Source organism: Ciconia boyciana, chromosome 2, assembly GCF_034638445.1.
Source record: "Ciconia boyciana chromosome 2, ASM3463844v1, whole genome shotgun sequence".
Classification (NCBI taxonomy): domain Eukaryota; kingdom Metazoa; phylum Chordata; class Aves; order Ciconiiformes; family Ciconiidae; genus Ciconia; species Ciconia boyciana.
Window position 1 is genome coordinate 149,917,685 of NC_132935.1, and position 19,472 is coordinate 149,937,156.

Genomic DNA, 19,472 nt, shown 5'->3' on the forward strand with positions numbered 1-19,472 from the left:
ACACTTATTTTTCATTAGCTGTGCATTTGCTTCGAGCAGTAGGCATTATTTCAGGTGCCATTTTGGCTTGTCTGCCTTGGACTGCCTTAAGGTTAACGTATAATACTTTGTTGGTTCCTTCATCACTGCTGTGGAGCCAGCAGCGTTGCTGGTTTAGTCCTGTGCGGGGTGTGAGTGCTCAGCTGGAGCAGGCAGACTTGTGTCATTCTTCAGCCTTTCTTCAGACACCGGGCATGGCACTAGACAAGGCATCTACGCCATGCCTGGTGTCTGAAGAACACAGACGCCTCATCTAGTGCCATCAGGTGCAATGCAGTGTTTATTGTAGATTCCTCCATGTGCCTTTTTGTCCCACAGGTCTTCTGACCCCAAGTCCTGTTTAGGTAATTTATTTGCTAGACAAATCCTAGTGGCTTTTTAAAGGGCTAATTCTGGGATCTCAGTAATTCCCTTCTGAGATTTTTGATCAGATGTCAGCCACAATCAGGTCTGTTACTCAGCTGCTCCACCTCAAATGACAAGACCAATTCTTCACCGTAGATACGTTACAAACTCTCTCGTTCCCACCTTCTTTTGGGTGTCTGTTTAAAACACCACTTTTATGAAGGAAGTCCTGCACTTTCAAATTTCAGTGTAGCAGTTTGGTAGCTAGCTGTCACGTCTGTGCCTGCTGCTCACTCCTCAGGGCTCCTGGTTGCGTGCGCGCAGCTTGCCTGGGTTTGAAGGGTTTGCCAGTTCCAACTCCAGGCACCATGAAACACCTAAACTGCTTCTTGAGCTGAGAAAGATAGGTTGACCACAGAGAACTAAGAGTTGTCTGTATTTTGTTTGTTCTCCTTCTGTAGTGTTCAGAAATTATGCAGAGCCAAAGTCTGCTTTATCCAGTGGGCACCATCCAGTCAGTGTTGCACGACAGGAGGGGCACAGCCACCAGCTGCAGTTGCTTTCTGCCAGATCTTCCTAAAGGCGCAATTCCCCACAGCTGGCAAGCATGTTCTTATACAGAGTCACATAGTGGCCAGAATGCAACGTGTCTCTTAAACCTGCAGGCCAGCCAGAGTGCACCGGCTTTCTGGAAAAAACAAACAAACAAAACACCCAACCCAAAGCCCTTTAGACTTCACCTGTGAGTCTTTTTGTAAGAAAAAAGGTAGAATTTATAAATTAAGTCAGTGAACTTTGTAGTTGTTTTCTGCACCTTGTTACTAGAAACATAGTGACTGTATTAAAGCCACTGACGGAGATCATCCTGCAAACTCAAACAATGCTATTTATCCCAAATCCCAAAAGTGTTTCCTGGGTGGGCTCCTCAGCTTCTGGAATGAACACAAGACTGTTGAGAATAGCCAAATTGAGTAACCTGAAAGATATTGGAAATCAAAATTAGTGAGACAGGTTTTGTAGCTCTCTTCTCAGAAGGCAATGAGCATTTAAGCGTAGCCGTTTCCTAGCTTGTTGCAGCCTGGATTCAGCCCTAGCAGGCTCAGATGTACGAAGAGCTGGCAGCACGCCCTGCCCTGGAAAGCCTCAGGTCTGTCATCATGCATCTGCATTAGCATGCAAAGCCAGAGTCATCAGTGTCGTTTGCAAGACTTGTCAGATAGAATACAGAAACCAAATGATGTATCTCAAGACTATTTTCAGTAAAAACAAAATAAACCATGTTTTCTGTTCCCTTTTGTCTCCATATTCAGTTAGACTGGGCTGATTTGTTTTATTTTCATCTTCATGCTGTATGAAACACCACCTTTAAGCTGCTTGCTATATTCATGAGTCCACATCTGTTTCTTGTGTGATTAGCTCTTGTTGCATGGATGTCACCAAGCCTGAATTTGGGTCAATGTCTGACTATTAATAAGGAAGGAGTCTTATTAATTCCCCCTTTTTTCCCTGTTTGTTTCTTTGGGTTATTTGGTTTTGAAGCAAGGTCATTGCCACTGCATTTCTTAACACTATTTGATGTCTCTCTGATTGGAATATTTCTGTTTAAACAACTACTCTTTAACAAAAATCCATGGCTATCAACACTTTTCTAATGTGTAAGTGACCTCAGAGTGGAGCTGGGACTCTTCCTCCTTACTTCATCTTTGCAGATTTTACGGAGCTTCGAGCTTATCGCACTTTCCTCTCATTCTGTTCAGTCCATTTTGTTGTCGGTATGGTCTCATTGCTGTATGTGGGTAGATTGCCTGGGTCTGCATCTTTTACATCTTTTACATTTGATTTCAGTGAGAATCTCTGAGTGTTTTATTGATCTCCCAGCAAGAAAACTTCCCTCTTTCTTCCTGAAAATTGTGGAATTTAGATTAGCTCTCTTGTGTCCTTGCTTAATGCTCCTTCAGAATGGCAGAATAATTTTAATTCAGTTTATCTTTAAATAGACACATTATTCTCTTTTTTCTAGATTGGCTTAGAACCATCGGCTACTAAATCTTTGACCATAATTTAAATTGTCATTTTTTTCATTATTTTATGGTGAACACACAAAGCAAAACTTTCCAGAATTCAGCTTGTCAGATGATACTATTTCGTCCTGTGCATCTGAAAGGAAACAGAAGATGAGAGTTAGTGTTTCTTGTGGTTGACTTTTTTAACTTGAATATTTTATTGCAGAATGATAAATGAACAGAATGTTTCATTTATTTATTGAAGTTGTATGTTGCACTGATATATATAACCTTGCAGGGGAGTATGAGTATTGCATTACCCTCTTCATTAGAATGGGTGACAGTGTTGTCTAGTAATAAATTTGGAAAATAAAAGTGAAAAGGTGTACTTTAGTGGGCCTCTGGGAGCAGAATTTGTGATACTTTGTGGAATATTCAGTCAAAGCTCTGAAGAAGTTCATAGAACAAGTTATACAAAAGAGCTTCTAATGCTAACTGTACTTTTAATGCTAATACACTTATAAAGCGTATTAAATCTTAAGATTTAAGGTCTGAATAAAAAGCTTGTTGCAGAAAGCATGCTAAGAAAATGTTAGTGACTTCTGAGTTTCTTCCATCTATCTATACATCTGTATACTGACTACACAAAGATTACAGAATCAAAGAAGAGTTGAGGTTGGTAAGGACCTCTGAAGATCACATAGTCCAACCCACCTGCTCAGAACAGGCTCAGCCAGAGCAGGATGCTCAGAGCCATGTACAGTCAGGTTCTGAATTTCTTCAAGGACGGAGATCCACAACATGTCTTGGCAACCTATTCTAGTGTCTGACCACATTCACAGAAAAAAAGGTTGTTATGTTTAAATGGAATTTCCTGGATTTCAGTTTGTGCCCTTTGCCTCTCATCTTGTCACACCTCTTGTGTGACACATCTGTCACACACAGACTCTTGTGAGAAGAGTCTGGCTGCATCTTCTTTACTCCCTCCCATCAGATATTTATATACATTGATAAGATTCTCCCTGAGCCTGCTCTTCTCCAGGCTGAACAGTCCCAACCCCCTCAGCCTCTCCCCTTATGAGAGATGCTCAGGTCCTTTAATCATCTTTGTGGCCCTTCACTGGTCTCAGCTCCAGTATGTCCATGTCTCTCTTGTACCAGGGAGCCCAGAACTGGACACAGCACTCCAGGAGTGGCCTCAACAATGCTGAGCAGAGGGACAGGACCACCTCCCTCAACTTGCTGAACATAGTCTGCCTCTTATAGTCCATGAGGCTGCTGGCCTTCTTTGCCACAAGGGTACATTGCTGGCTCATGATCAATTTGGTGTCCACCAGTATCCCCAAGTCATCTTCTGCAAAGCTGCTTTCCAGCCAGTCGGCCCCCAGCATGTACTGCTGCATGGGGTTATTCTTGCCCAGCTGCAGGACTTGGCATTTCCTTTTGTTGAACTTTGAGATTCTTGTTTGCTCATTTCTCCAGCCTGTTTCGGTCCCCCTGAATGGCAGCAAAACCATCTGGTCTCTCAGCCACTTCTCCCAGTTTTGTACCATCTGCAAACTTCTTCAGGGTGTACTCTGCTCCATTGTCTAGGTCGTCAATGAAGAGGTTCAACAGTGTTGGCCCCAGTATTGACCCATGGGGTACACAACTAGTGACTGGTGTCCAGCTGGGCTTCTTGCTGCTAATCTACAACCCTCTGAGCCTGGCAGTTCAGCCAGTTCTCAGTCCAGCTCACTGTCTGTTTATCTCACCTGTATTTCATCAGTTTGTCTATGAGGATTTTATAGAAAACAGTGTCAAAAGTCTTTCTGAGTCAAGATAAACAAAATCCACTGCTCTTCCCTTAGCAAGCCAGTCATCTCCTTGCAGAAGACTATCAGGTCAGTCAGGCATAATTTCATCTTCATAAATCCATGCTGACTACTCCCAGTCACCTTGTCCTTCGTGTGTTTGGAAAAGGTTTCCAGGAGGATTTATTTCTATCACCTTCCCAAGGATTGAGATGAGTTTGAGCAGCCTCTAATTCCTAGGATGCTCCTCCTTGCCTTTCTTGAAGGTCAGAGTAACATTTGCTTTCTTCCAGTCAATAGAAACCTCCCCTGATCACCATGACCTTTCAAAGAGTATTGAGAGTGGCCTCGCAATGACATTGGCCACATCTTGCCATGTCCCATGCATGCACTTCAGTATATCCAGTTTACTTAAGTGTTCCCTAACCTGATTCTTCTCCATCAAGGTTAAATCTTTCTTGCTCTGGACTTTCCCACTGGTCCTGGGGACCTGGGATTCCTGGAAGCAAGTCCTCCTAGTAAAGACTGAGGTGAAGAAGGCATTGAGTATTTCAGTTCCTTTCTCTGTCATTTTCTACCAGGTCCCTGCATCATTCAGCAGTGGGCCTGTATTTTCTCTAGGCTTTTTTTTTTTTTGCTGCTGTTACACCTGTAGAAGCCTTTCTTGTTGCCAGTTGAATCTGCCCTCACCAGATTGAACTCCAGGTGGGTTTTGGCTTCCCTAAATCCATTGCTGTATGCTCAGACAATGTCTCTATATCCCTCCTGGGTCACCTGGGTCCTCCTTCCACTTCTTGTACGCTTCCTTTTTATGTCTGAGTTTAGTCAGGAGCTCCCTGTTCATCCATGCATGCCTCCTGCCACCTTTGCTTGATTTCCTGCACATTACTATGGTCCATTCCTGAGCTTGGAGGAGCCTGAAGCTTTTTTTCCTTCTCTCAGGATCCTGAACTCCACCACCATTCATGGTCACTGCAGCCAAGGTTGTCCCTGACCTTCACAGCCCCAGCAGTTCTTCCTTCTCTGTAAGCATGAGGTCTAGCAGAGTGTCTCCCTTCCTTTGCTCCTCACTCATCTGCGTCAAGTTATCACACACATCATCAGTGTGTTCCAGAAGCCTCCTGGACTGCCTATGCCCTGCTGTGTTGCACTTCCAGCAGATATTGGGGTTGCTGTAAACCCTCATGAGGACCAGGATGTGCGAGCATGAGGCTTCCACCAGTTGTCTGAAGAAGGCCTACCTCAGGACCTACTGTCTTTGTATTCCTGATCAGGCAATCTGTAGCAGACACCCACCGCAGTGTCACCATAAGCTCTCAGCTGGTGTCCCAAGGCAGAGCTTCATGCATCCCAGCTGCCCTCTCACAAACAGAGCAACTTGTCCTTCCAGTCTGCCCTTCCCAAAGTGCCTGTACCCATCCGTGGAGCACTCCAGTCCTGTCATCAGCAGTTATTTTTAAGGACACCATTAGTGCTGTTGCTCCAGGGGGTAGTCCTAGCTGTTGAGGCAGATTCCTAGCAGTGTGGTATTATGCAATGCAGGAGAGGGAAGAGCAAGTGTTTGTCAAGACATGCAACTTTAATTATTTTCACAAAATTTAAATTCAGACAGACATTCAGAAGCTAGTTTCCAGGAAACTGTAGCTTCCTCAGAAGTGCTCATGATTAACCTAATTAGCAGTTTTTTCTGATTGCTACACATGCTTATACATACTGAGAGTAAACATAGTTGAATGAGCATTTACCTGGCAATAGAACATGGAAGCTTATGAAAGGATTAATTTTATTCAGATGTTGCTGACACTATACAATGATTCTGGACTATGATTCTTTAAATTTCCTTTAATTGTATGTTGTATTTTATATGAAACATTGGAAAAAGAACATACAGAATGCAATTTTATCTCCTCCAGAGCACAGATGTAACTGGTCTGCTTCAATAACAATAGTCAGTAGCATGCCAGATTCATGCAGAAATAGCATACAGAAAAACACAGGGCTAGTCTGCACTGCTGTGTACCGTGCTGCTTGCACGAGCCAAGCTGAGGCTAATCGGAGAAGAAGAATCCATCCCTCTTCAACAGTTTATCAGATGTCGATTTTATACAGCTAGGGCTTTTTGGTTGCTGGGTTTTTTAGTTATTTATTCCTTTATTACAGTATTATAGAATAGATGCATTCTTCTCATTCTTCTGCATTTGACTTTGGCCAGAATTTGTTTTCTGCTTTAGCTGAAAAACTGCTGTGCAAATACTGATTTTCGTTTCTTACACAGTCATTGTTCTACTTGTTCTTCCATCAGGAGGGGTGTTTGACATACTGGAGTGTGAGTAAGATTGGACCTAAAAAATTCTATTTTAGTCTGTTTACCTTTACTGTAGAATTTCCTTTTTTCTAAAGTTCTAAAGTTAATGCTAAGAGGGAAACATAAATAAGTTGGGCAATATGTCAGGGAATTTATGTGACTAGCAGCTTGGTTACCAACTAATGTCTGTTTGGCCCCCACATCATCCGCATTCTGAAGAAAAGACAGGGGGTTTGGAATAATGAAGGCTTGGAACCTTTTGTCATTGTTGTTTCTGAGACTGGAGTACTTAAAAATGTAAAATAAAAAGACTACCAAAGCAAGGGGAGATCTGCAGGTAGTACTGCAACCTTTAATAGCCATATCTGCACCTCTATATTGATAGAGTAGGGGTGTATTTATATGTGATTTTGTTCCTGCATCTTAAGTATCTCCTGTGAGCCTGGAAGTTGCACCAAAGGACATGAAGCTGCTGTGGAAGCCTTTGGTATTTAACTTGCACGTTGGGCTTTTTGTTCTGCGAGAGGGTCACTGCTCCTCCATGCCAGCAACTGGCCTTTTCCTTTCCCCACTGCAGGAGATGCTTAACATAGACCAATAACTCAAAACCCCACTGTACAAGGTCCTGAGTAACCTGTTCTTGTTTATCCAGCTTTGATCAGGAGAGTTGGATTAGGCGATTTCTTAATCTCTCCCTTCCAACCTTGGCTATTCTGGCATTCTGTGAATTAATTGACCAGAGCCAGAATAACTCCCCAGATGCCTGATGAGCTTTAATACCATTGCCGGGATTTTCATTCCCTTCAGTGTAATCTACTCCAGGCACACATTGGCAGAGGAATATTGTTAATAATAACAGTATTTTATCACATGGAAATTTTATCCAAAGAATTTAGCTTTGTTTATGGTCTCAATTTCTATTGGTGGTAACACTGCTATATCTCGTGACAGGTGGAGATGTTCCTGATTTTATCTGTTGTAAGAGTGGTTTGAATCTTATCTTTTGCAGACAAGCTGAAAAATAAACTTTCCTTTCAAATATACATGAAGGTCTTAGCCATGATACCTGCATGCACAACCATGAGATAAAGTTAATATTTATTCCACAAGTGGAAGGAGAACACAATGCTGATAAAGAGCTTTGTTTTCAGTGGAGTTGATATAAAATGCTGCTGCCTGTCAATCACATTATAAAGTGGTTAACATTTATTTTATTAAAGTGGGCACAAAGCCCTCAACAAATATTGTAACTAAATGTTACAGTTATGTGTTTTTCTGCAGTTTTCTGTTCTACATTTCATTAACCCCAGTCAGCTTTACATCATATAATAAGGGTGCTGGCAGCCCAGCACCTCTTCTTGGGCTCTGCTGAAGTGTGGAAGTCTGCATTGTGGATCTCAGAGGAGGATTATGTCCAGTGGGTGTGATTACCCTTTCTTACACCTACAGGAAGTAAAATAGTAGGACAAGTTCTTTCTGTTACATCTGTGCTGTTTGATTATCTGCCATGGTTATGATTGCACGTAAATGAGAGCAGAACTCATCAAAGACTGGACCTTTCAGTGTATGTGACTCCTCAGTGTCCTCGTGGTCGAAAAGAAATGCAGATTTGGATTGTTCTTGTTCATGATTACTTAACTCTTATTCATTAGGAAAAGGTAGATAACTTTGAGGGCTGATATGTAAGAACTCTGCGTGGTTAGTTTATATGGACTAGTAGAAGAAGAGATTTTGCCACATATTAACTGTATTAATTTGAGGCAAAAGCATGAATCTTGGCAATTCCACTATGTAAATTTCATCAGTTAGCTGAAATTCAGGATTTTTTTTTAAATAAGGTTTCTATATCTGCATATGATAAGCAATGAAGTGATAAGATTGGGAGAATGATGTGATAAAAAATGTGAACATTTATATGGCTTTATTTGGATAGGTAAAGGTGCACATCCTTCTGGTCATCTGATATGGAAGCACCTGTATGAACCTCTTGACCAGTTCACAGTAACTTCCAGCACTGAAACATTCTGACAGAAGGAAAGTGAAAGGAAAAAAATACACTCCAAAAGATATGGAAGAAATAGAAGGGCATAAAAATGGTGATGTGTTACAGTTTATAAAGATGGGAGAAGTTCCTGTCCTTTCAGTTGCTGATATTTGCTTCCTGCATCTTTAATAATGGATTGCCATTTTAAAGTCGTGTGTAGGAACATCATTTCACAGCAGAAAAGGAAACAAGTGCTTGCAAGTAAATTGGTGAGGAGATACTTTTGTGCCAAAAGATTTTGTGCATAGTGCTTTAGCGAGTGCTCCATAGATACAGTACTTCTCCTGGTCTCTTTCTTTTCACTGGAATTTTTTCAAGGCAATATACTTAAACCACTTCATTTTGAAAAATACTTCTTTTGAATCTTCTCTGATAATCTTCTCTAGGCTCACAGTCAGCAACAGCTTTGAGCCGTATGCACCTTCTCCTGCAGGAACCTCCTCCAAAAAGGCAAAGAGAAAACTCAGAAAATTAGGAATCTATTTGACCAGCCAAGGTGACTAATTTTTTAATGGAAAAAACTCAAAGCAACTAGATGTATAGACCAGGAATAGCAGTGTTTATGTCTAATACTTCACTTGTGTACCATGCCCTTGCAGGGCAGGTCTTGATTTGATCCAACTCTAGTGAATTTTGAAATTGCATCAAGCTCTCCACAGTCTTCTCTGGTTCTTCGGAATTTTGTTTCCAGGCTCCTGGATCTGCTCCAGCTCTCCTACTGTCACCCACTGCCATCTCCCAGATCTCTTCCTGAGCTTGCCCAGCAGTCCGTTGACAGACAGGGCAATATCACTTCTGTCAGAGAAGTCTACTGACCCCATTGTTTCTAAAAGAATTGTATCCTTAGTATCTTGGAAATAAAGCTAATACCAGATGTCACGTGGAGCTTGAAGATCCTCAAGCAAATCTTATCATCATGAGAAGCTGTCTAAGGAGAACACAATTGGACTCCTAAGGAGAAAAATTTTGCTCTGTTTTTCATCTCCTCTTACCAGTGGAGTGTTCAGAGAAATCTTTTGGTCACTGAAGCTCCTGTAATGACAAATCCAAACTCAAACTCTGTGATTAGATCTTGTAAACCAACTGGTTTGTTCCTTTAGAGCAGGGATGGGGAGCCTTCTCGTTGCTGGGGCCTGGGAGATGGTGCAAACACCTGTACTGGTCTGCGCATTAATGGGGTCCCAGGGATGTCAGCCAGTAACTGCCCAGCCTGAGTGAAATGAAGAGCTGCATCTGGCCTTCAAGCTGCAGGATCTCAGATCCTGCACTAGAAAATTCAGTAACAGAATTGTATGATGATATTATAAGAGCACCATTAATAATTTTTAATGTTGTTAAAGAAGCTAATAAGACAAAAGAGATCATATAACAGCACATTTCATTTAATGGTGCTTTAGTATAGAAACTTGCTATGTAATTAGAGATAAAAAATAAGTAAATTAATGAGATCTTTTTATTGAAATCTTTTTATCTTGTTCGATCCACAATATAGCACACATGAACTAACAGTTACAATATCATATTAACCACATGTGTAATGGGATACAAAGGGGAAAACAATGAAGCATCCATCTATGAACATTAAGACATTTATCTGTGAAATTATGGTTATGTTGTTTTTCTTCAGTTGCTCACTACTGTTTAGTGCATTTCGCAAGCAAAGTGTAGTGATCTGTAAATATGCTATGGATATATAGTTCAGTCCTCACAATAAACAGCTGCTAGCAGAGTGAATTGTAATTCACTCAAGTTCACTAAATTTTTGTTCACTGCTTTTTGACCCAGAGAAAAGCCTTGCATTCTTCTTATACAGTACCTTAATAAATTAATCTAATAACTTAAATTTATAACACTGGTGAAACATGTAGTGCAGCTGCTATTGATTGCTAAATCTTATGGTCCTGTTGAAAATTTCATATGCGTTGTTTTTCTTGGAGCTGCAATTTTTCACATCATGCAAATGGATCAGAATATCTACTGTCTTTAGCTTAAAAAGATGGAGGTATTTTGGTTTTCTGGCCACATTAAAAATGCTGAAAAGGTACTGTCTTTTTTAAGCGGGGCTTATCATTCTCTGATTGGAAGTACAATGCTCGACCGTGAACAAAGGAGGAGCAGAGAGGAAACAAAATCTTTGTGTTTCAAGATATATAGCCACCCCCAAATTTACTTTGGCCTGGATTTGGGCTTTATCCGTGACAAGATTTTTGCTATCTGTAGTGTGACTATTTTAAGAACAAAAATACAAGCTTTGGCATAAGGTTTTGACCAGCTACCTTATTGCTGATCACTAGAAAATGCCTCTGACATTCAAAAAGGTTGTTGAAATTGTCTGTGAATGTTTTCATCAGGAGAGGATGCCTGGATGGAGCAGCACTAACAAGGATGGGAATTTCTATTGTCCCCGCTGGTTTTACTCATCAGCCTTTGTTAAGTGAAACATTGTGAGCCAGGATCGGGAGGGGAGTTGGCTTTTGTACGTTCAGCTCCACAGCACTCTGTGAAGCAAATTTTGTAATGAAAGCCTTGAAAATGTTCTTGACCTGTTGTAGGAAAGGATTACCAGGAGGCAGTTCTTCCATCTATTTTCACAGTGTAAGCTTCCTGGTAAATAGTGACCTTGAGATCTTTTGTACTGCCTGTTCTGAAAGTCTTTGATAAGGGTAAAGAGCTGAATGGCTTTTGATTTACAAAAAGATAATAATCACCTGATGATTTTTAAGAAGCAAATAATTAGCTTAGCCAAAGCTCGTATAGGCTGAAGGATTTATAATCTTCAGCCCAAAGTACTAGCAGCAGGAGTCTTAAGGATCTATGAATTAAGGTTTCTGCCACAAAACCACCTCAAATTTGAATGAAGAAAGGAGCTCAACAAGATTGGTTTGCTTGTGGAGAAAAATGTCTGAGGAGCTGACCTCATTTTTACCGAGTGAGGGATGTAGTTATTTAAATACATCTATCAGGAGGAAATTATTGAAATGGCTATGTTAACCATTTGGTAGCAGACTCAGAAAGAGATGGCATTGTGCCTATCCTAACGCCCAGGGATTTTCAGAATTTTAGGAATCTCTCATAGGATTCTGTGGTGGCGAGCTCTCGATTTTGGTGCCACCAAAGCAACCATGTGACGTAACCTTAAACGTGAATAGGTGACAAACAGGAGACATGTCAATGCTAGTTGTCTGGAGGCAGTTTGATGGGCTTTTTGTTTAACAGTTTACATAGTCATGGTGTGCTCTGTAAGAGCTCTGCCTGATCAGAGTTTGACAGCAGAGGGTCAGATGTTTCACTGACACTCCGTGCAGTTCTGCTAATCTCAGCAGGATTCGTGGGGGTATTAGTGCAGTAAGTGGTTTATTAGAAGAGATAATTAGCACAAAGCAGATAAGGATTTCATAAATAACGGGACTTGGTCTGCATCACTGAAACCTAGTTACGTGACATGGCAAGTCCCCTTGTTGAGCCTTCTTACCTCTCAGCTCCCCGGTGCTTGGTACATCCATCAGCCCACACCCAGGATGGGCAAATCCAGTTGAGGAACAGCCATTTCTGATGAGACTTACCTGGATGATACGGTAATATGAACAAAAGCACTTCAAAAGGCAACACACGCGTGCTGTTTCAGTGTCTCCTGCAATGGGAGCTAGCAGGCAGCTGGAACAGATGTGGCCAGCAGGGCAGTGAGCTGGAGAGTGAAGAGACACTGGGGAAAAGCAAACTTCAGCTGATCTGTCAAAAGACTCCAGCTACAGTCCTTGGAATTGGCTGCAGACAGAGAAAGCTTTTTGATCTATAGTCCACCAAGAAATTGAGCTTTCCTCAGGTGGGAATTTAGACTTGCAGGTGAAAGGAGAAAATGAAGTATATGTATAGCATGAAAAATGTCAGAATCTAGGCTACATTTAAAGAAATAACAAATCATTTTGTTTGCTCATTCCAGGCTTACCTACAGATTGACAGACAAAAGCTACTTCAAATCAATATATTTTCATCAAAGCAAGTCATATTTTTAGACTCTTTCCGTGTTATTAAATATGCATGAGACAGAGAGTCCAGTGCTGCTCACATGGGAATAAGTGAGTGGTTCTGATTGCAGCAGGAGACCTATTGGACTCCTATTGCCTCCCAATACCCGGAGCCTTCCCTTGAATGGCATGTGATTTCCCTCCCATCTTCCGCAGTCTGGTCAAACTCTTGGAAATTATGGCAGCACAGTTTATCTCCTATACATTGATCCAGAAGGGGGACTTTCATCGAAGCACTGTAGAATTACATTTATACATGTAGTATTAAAACTAATCTAGAAAACTATTGTACTGAGTAGGTTAGATTGTCATGACCCATGTGTCTTTGCTTACTAATGGTATTTTTTACCAGGCACTGAGATGAAATACATTCTTTTAACTCCTCTTCACAGCTTGCTTTTCTGGCCATACATCTGATAAATCTGTATTACATTAGTTTCCCACAATAGGAAATAACTTCAAAACTCTGGAGAAAGTATCAAGGAAACTGTACTTTCCAAATCACATTTTTGAAACAAAATATAATTTGTTAAGGAAAAAGACACCACTGTTTCCCTGCTTACTCAGTACACAAGCCTATCTGATCGGTAATTTGTTAATGTACTGTCAGGATATCCTCAGATATGAGTATTGCCATTTATTAACCACAGACCCCCAGGTGAGGATTTGAAGCAAGGCACTCTTCCAGTACAGAGGAAACAATCCTGCAGCACAGTCTCCCTCCCCATGTTTCCAGTACCATGGGTACCTAGGGTTCATCTTGTAACTATCTAGCAAGCTTATGATACCGTAGTTGTCTCACGGTGCAGGCTAGCCTTCAGCCAGCTTGTGCTTTGCTACCGATGATGAAATCCAGTGCATTTGGAAGAGTTAGTCAATTCTTCTAAGAATTTGTTGACTTTCAGGGCAATGGTCTTCTTGACAGTGTATTTGTGATTACAAAATTCTTTCCTGAAATGGCAAATGTGGGAGATATCCTATTATCTACATTTTGATTTATTGCAAGTGTGGTGTGAAGGATTTGAGATATTTTGATGGCTCTCAGTGATATGTGGCCAAGTTTGTTGGCTGCACATAGGATGGGGACTCTCAGAAGTATTCATACACCCAAATAATTGCCAGAACTTCTTTTTCTAATTGTTGTACCTTTTCACTGGACAAGATGTGGTATGTATGATGCAGGTCTCGCCATGCCATTGTCATACTATTGACATGGCATGGCTCTCAGCCCAAGTTTGCTCAGGTTCAAGATGATCAGTCTCAATAAAACAAAAGATCATCCTGATTTCAGTGAGTATCTTCTGGAGTTCACATCTATTCTATGCTGAGGTCTTGAGAAATCATTTGGGAAGTAAGTAATGACTAATTTGGAGACTCAGCTGGGATGTGGTTTAGAAAGCTGTTCAATTCTCTCTCTCAGTTGGGTGTTATCCTTTCCAGCTGAGAGCCAGTAACTAGTGGTATGAGTGCATCTAAATATGAAATTGTGAGGTCTTGGGCCTTAAGTGTTGATGTTCTTTCTTCAGTCATCTTTTCTGATGTGGAAATAAAACCTGCACTCAGTGTTTGTGTTTGTGTGTGTGCCTGTGTGTCAGGTATGAAGTGTAGGCTCTCTTTTGTATTGACATGGTGCCATACGTGTGCCATCGGTGCGTTTTCACTGGTTTTAGTAGAGTCCCATCAGTTTACAAACTCAAAGTAACTAGTGGCATGTTTGTTGTTACTCCAGAAGAAGCAGGTAAGACATAATCCCTGTACCACAGGAGGGCAATATACTTCATAAGAGCTTGACCCATTATCTTTCTGATGTAGCTTTCGTATCACAATAAAAATCATCAGTCTGGAACAGAACAGTTTGACAGGATGACTCAGTAGAGCCACAAAATGACAGATGCTAGAAATAAAAAATAAACAAACCGTGCCGGGTCATTGCTGTCAAAGCAGGATCCTTCACCTGTTGTTTCTGCCACTTATGCAGTCAGTGGATAGTTTGGGGGCCATGTTTTCTGTTGACAGGACAGATTATTGATATGACATGAAAAATTAGTATGGTTTTATTTATTTTCTAAGATTACACATTACATCTCAGGATGTAACTTCTACAGCAGCAGCCACACGCTTTGCTTGTGAACCAACATGCTCTGTCCCTCTGCTTCAGATCCACTTGCAGCACCGCTTCTCTTCCCAGCTGCTGGGCTTCCCTTGGCTCTCAGTTTGCAACCAAGCCCTCCCCTCATCCATTTATATGGAGCCAGGCCCCCCCAAAAAACCCCTCAGACCATATAGCTTAATTCTCCCCAGACTTGGCAGTGCAGCCAGCAGACTTGGGAGTTACCTGCAGTGGTCTCCAGGCAGTTCATTCAGCCTGAACATTGCCTTCTGTTTACGTATCAGCTTTAATGCTGCCTGTACCTGTCTGTAGGCCAAAGCTTTGCTTGAAGGCAGCTGTGTCTTACAGCAAAGCAGGTAGAGCACATTGCAGTTCTGTCTGATCTGCCTGTAATCAGAGCTGATGACATGTCACTGAAAATGATGGTTTGATTATCCAACAACAGCACATAAAAGTGGATTGCATATGCTGAGAGAAGATCGCTTAGCTGGGAGAAGAGCTAGAAGATGCTGAGGAAGATGATTATGTTTCCTATTCGGCCTTAGATCAGAGCCCATATGTTTCAAACAGTGCCCTAAGCTTCTACCAGGTCACTGCCTGGCACTACCAGGCATTTTGGGGTTACACAGGACAGGAGGAGGAGTCTTTCCAGTTGGCATTGCCTTATTTGATACTCATATTTAAATATTAATTTGCTCAGGGATTTGAATCTAGAGCTACATCTATATGTTGGAGGGTAATACTATGGATGCTGTCTGTTCTGTGCTAGTTGGCATCAGTGCCAGGGAAAACCCTGGCCATATTTAATTTCCTAGTATAGTTGCAGCCCATCAGGTCCACTTCTTACCTCCCTGTGAGAAATCTCTCTCATTTGTTCAATAGGTATTTCAACCCAATGTATAGATACAGAACAGTGTGAAAAAGGGGGACTGGCCATTATCTACCCGGAAGTCAGGGCAGGGATTTGAATCGAGATCTCCCCAATTTTCTGATGGAGGGTACCAGTCATCAGACAATACATGTTTGCGGAGGCAATTTGGTCTCGTATTGCAGCGATTCAGCTTCTTTATGGTGAACTTTGGTAGTATACAAGTCAGAGGTACAGGAAGGAGAATGACCCTCCAGCCTGGTGAGCAGGCATGCTCTTGGGAGGGGAAACTCCTGGGCACTTGTCTCTGCTTTGATACATGTTCAATAATACATAGGACATGAGAGGAGAAGGAGCACGTCTGCTAGTGTTGAGGTGGTGAGCAATGTGGGTTTGGATTCACATTGCGGCAGGAAGATGAAGGAATTGCAACTCTGGAGCTCATGTTCTGGTTGAGTCCTTTTATGCCACAGCCTCTGGAAAGGAGATTTTCAACACTACACATCTTACCCAGCTTTCCTTACAGCTTCTCAGAAAAAGGATTTTTGAAAAAAAGGTGTAAAGGTTGGGTTACATGCAGGCCTACATGTTCAAGGTAAAAGTGGTGGTGGATGCTTATTTTTGTGAATGAGAAAAAAAGAAAGGTGGTTTGATCCAAATTGGAGGGGGTTTGACTGCTATACTGCAAAATGTTATTTGTTTCACTGTGCTTAGATCAATAATGTAATAGCAGCCCACCCCTCTCCCTGGGAAAGCTGTCTCACAGTCAGCGGTTAACGAGCTAGTACTGGAAAAAATGCAATGGGGCCTGCCCTGTTACGTCCAGAAAGGGCTCACATGTTGGCTTTAAGTAGAATCACCAAGAATTGACTTTGGAGAGCCAAAATACAAAGAAAAGAAAAGTTTCTAGTAGTTCTCAGCTGGTTTGTACGATTTCTGCAATTCTTAAAGCTTAAAAAAAATGTGTGATATTTTTCTCAAATGACAAACTATATCTGTGGAAAGATGGTGTTTTCCAGTGCATTACAAAAAGAATACCTTTTCCCTCCCTTCAAAGAAGCTAAGTATTGATCTGCATTCACAACAGGGAGGAGGAAATCCTTCGCTTATATTTTTTTAGTGTTCTAAAAACGAGGATTTAACGGTGCTGCCCTGGAACAGGAGTGGTGCAGCTGAGCAATGCGGGGGGAGTCTCCTGGCGTGCCGCTGTGGAGTTGTCTGTCCTGCCTGAAGTCTTTGGGAAGCTGCTTCCAACATAAAACACTTAGCATCTGTAAAGGGAGAGCAGAACATCTATCAAACATGGAAAGATCAAAAACTGCGACTCCCTGCGGAGTAACTGTTGGGAGGGAAACAGCTGAATAATGTTGAACATATTCAGATCTCTGACTTCACCTAACGCACACTGTGAAGGCTGTGTTTGTAGTCAAACGATGATTCATTTTTATGGATGTGGAAAAGCTTTTGTGCTTCTGCCTTAAAAGTCATTGCTCTGTTATTTGTTTGAGAGGCAGCGCCAGTTGCTTCTGCCTTCTCTTAGACAAATGTAAGCATAAATATTGATCTGGAGTGTGACTTTTTTGCTGAAAAGGTGGAACTGGCCATGGAAAGGCTTGGGAGGTGGCTTGGTGCTTGGTACACTGAAAAGACTTGAGAGCTGACAAGGGCACTTAAAAACACAACTTTCTGAAAAAATTCAAGTTCCCTAAGCCCCAGTGATAATTTGTCCCTTCATGGATGTCAAGAGTATTCACTGGACGTGCTCATGCTCAGGAATCAAGAACCACCATGGTTTTTCAGGACAAAATCACTGAAACAGCTCACCTTTTCACTTCGAAAGGCTCCCCACCCCAATCTCTGAAAAAGCCTTTAAACTTCAGCCCCTCCGCTTCTAAAGGTTTGGGTACATGAAAACTTCAGTGATAGCCCTTCCTCACTGCCCAGCCTTAGTGACTTGGCAGGGTCAAGGCAGGAGCGCTGCAATGGCAGCAGCAGCCCCTGCAGCCTCCTTTTCTCATAGGAAAACAGGAGAAGGTTAGATGCTTCTGTCAGATCCCGTGCTGCAGGCAACACAAGGAGATACTCCGTGCTACGTGAAGAGTCAAACTACTCCCTCTTCCTGAGCCAATTTCCTCAAATTTTGGTTGCCCTCATGCTCCCAGCAGGATCTTCTTCTGCTTTAGCAGGTGGTGATGGGTAGAAAATGCAGATGATATTTCCTTGGACAGTTCTTGTCGGGAGTAAACCTATCCTAATAGTAAGTGCAAATATTTTTAAAGTGAGTGCTACTTGTTCAATAGCTGTTACATGGTATATGTGCCTGACATATGATGTGGCTTTTCTTATGATGGTTCTGTCCCAGCTTGAAAAACATGTTGTTGCCTCTAAACAAGTCAGAAAAGACTTAATTAGCAAAGTGCCTTCCACAGTTACTTCTATGAGGAGTAAGGTATTGTCTCAGAAGCATCAAACTCAATGGGAAAAATATCCAGGAAGTGCTAATTTTTTCTCTGGAAATAGTATGATTGGAGATGAGCAGACAGACAGCGTCAAAATGAAATGAAATCTCACACACGTGGTTGCTATTTTATGGAGCTGACCTTCCGTTTTCCAAAGACAGAAGTCTTCCATGGGGAGCTGGAAAGTATAAAACAGCTTGACAACACAGCATGTGAATGCATGTCTCTAACATAAGCATAGCTAATATTTTCTATTATTGCTGTGTAGCACTCTCTGGGCAGCAATCAGTTCCATTTAAATACGATGAATATGAAAGTAATAATGTTTCAAATTTCACTCTTGTACATACTGTCAGGGGAAAGAATGTTGATAATTTTTTTCAATAATCTGATAGTGAAATAAAATGAAAGTCTAATTCCTGTGACACAGCTAGTGCTCTTTTAAATTCTGCACTGTCTGAATTTTTCAGGGTTTTGAAGGTATTCCTGTCCCGAACTGCTCAGCGTATTCCATACATGACAGGTGGGCGAGTGATGAGGATGCTGGCTGTTATTCTCCTGATAGTCTTTTGGTTTCTCGTTGGCTGGACTTCTGCAATAACCCAAAATTTGGAGAGAAACATTCCACTCATTGGCCAAGGGCAAACATCTGACCACCTGATCTTCAATATGTGCCTCATAGACCGCTGGGATTACATGATGGCTGTTGGTATGTTCATTTTCTAGCTTATCTTATAATTTCTAAAATAAAGCTTGGTTGCCTTTTCATTTTTCTTCTTTTAGAATATCTTAAAGTTTTGTCAGACTGCGTAACATCACGTGAGAAGCTTCTAGGGGAATGCAATATTGGCATATATGTTTTTTAAATGGGCTGAGAAGTAAAACATATTTAAAATATACTGAAACTTTTATGACTTTCAAAGGTTTGTAACTTGGATTGTCATAACAAAGTGATGGGTGCTCAAGAAATTTAGTCTTTGAAGGCAGAAGGTACTGTGCTCTTCTACACTATTAAAGTGAGAAATTGTGGCTAGAATAACAGAAGCTTTTTGCTTCTACACCACAGAACTGGGCAGAGCTCTTGTGTGTGAGGAGGGAAAGAACTTGCAAGACCACTCTTTCGTCACCTTACAGAAATTAGTATCAAAGTAATGGGAATAGGAAATGCACATCAAACATCCCAACTTAATATATTTGTTAGATGTGCTCTCAATGCATGGGATAAGCAGGAGTTAAAAATGACACCCTGCAGAACTCATGTCAAGGAGAAAAATGACACAGCTTTGTTTATTTTATAACAGTGGATTCCCCATGCCAGGGTTCAGTTATACAGTATAATGTGCTTCCTCCCGATGGCCGGACAGCTTCAGTGCTTCTGCACTTCGAGCCGTTGTTTCTCGTACAGCCCAGGTGTGCCACCCACTATCTCAAATACCTCCAATATCTCAAATAGTGTTTTGAAAGCTGAAATAAATTCTTAC

The 19,472-nt window shown here is 41.5% G+C and overlaps 1 protein-coding gene across 3 annotated transcripts in view; it reads left to right on the forward strand.

The window, feature by feature from the left end:
• Positions 1–19,472, forward strand: part of GPR158 (G protein-coupled receptor 158) — a 210,627-nt gene that overhangs the window by 166,659 nt on the left and 24,496 nt on the right. For 2 of the 3 annotated variants that reach the window (XM_072854471.1, XM_072854472.1), the window contains exon 7: positions 18,462–18,700. The exons of the other annotated variant lie outside the window; for it this stretch is intronic. In XM_072854471.1, coding sequence (XP_072710572.1) covers positions 18,462–18,700 — 239 coding nt within the window. The remainder of the gene's footprint in view (positions 1–18,461; positions 18,701–19,472) is intronic. 3 annotated transcript variants of the gene reach the window in all.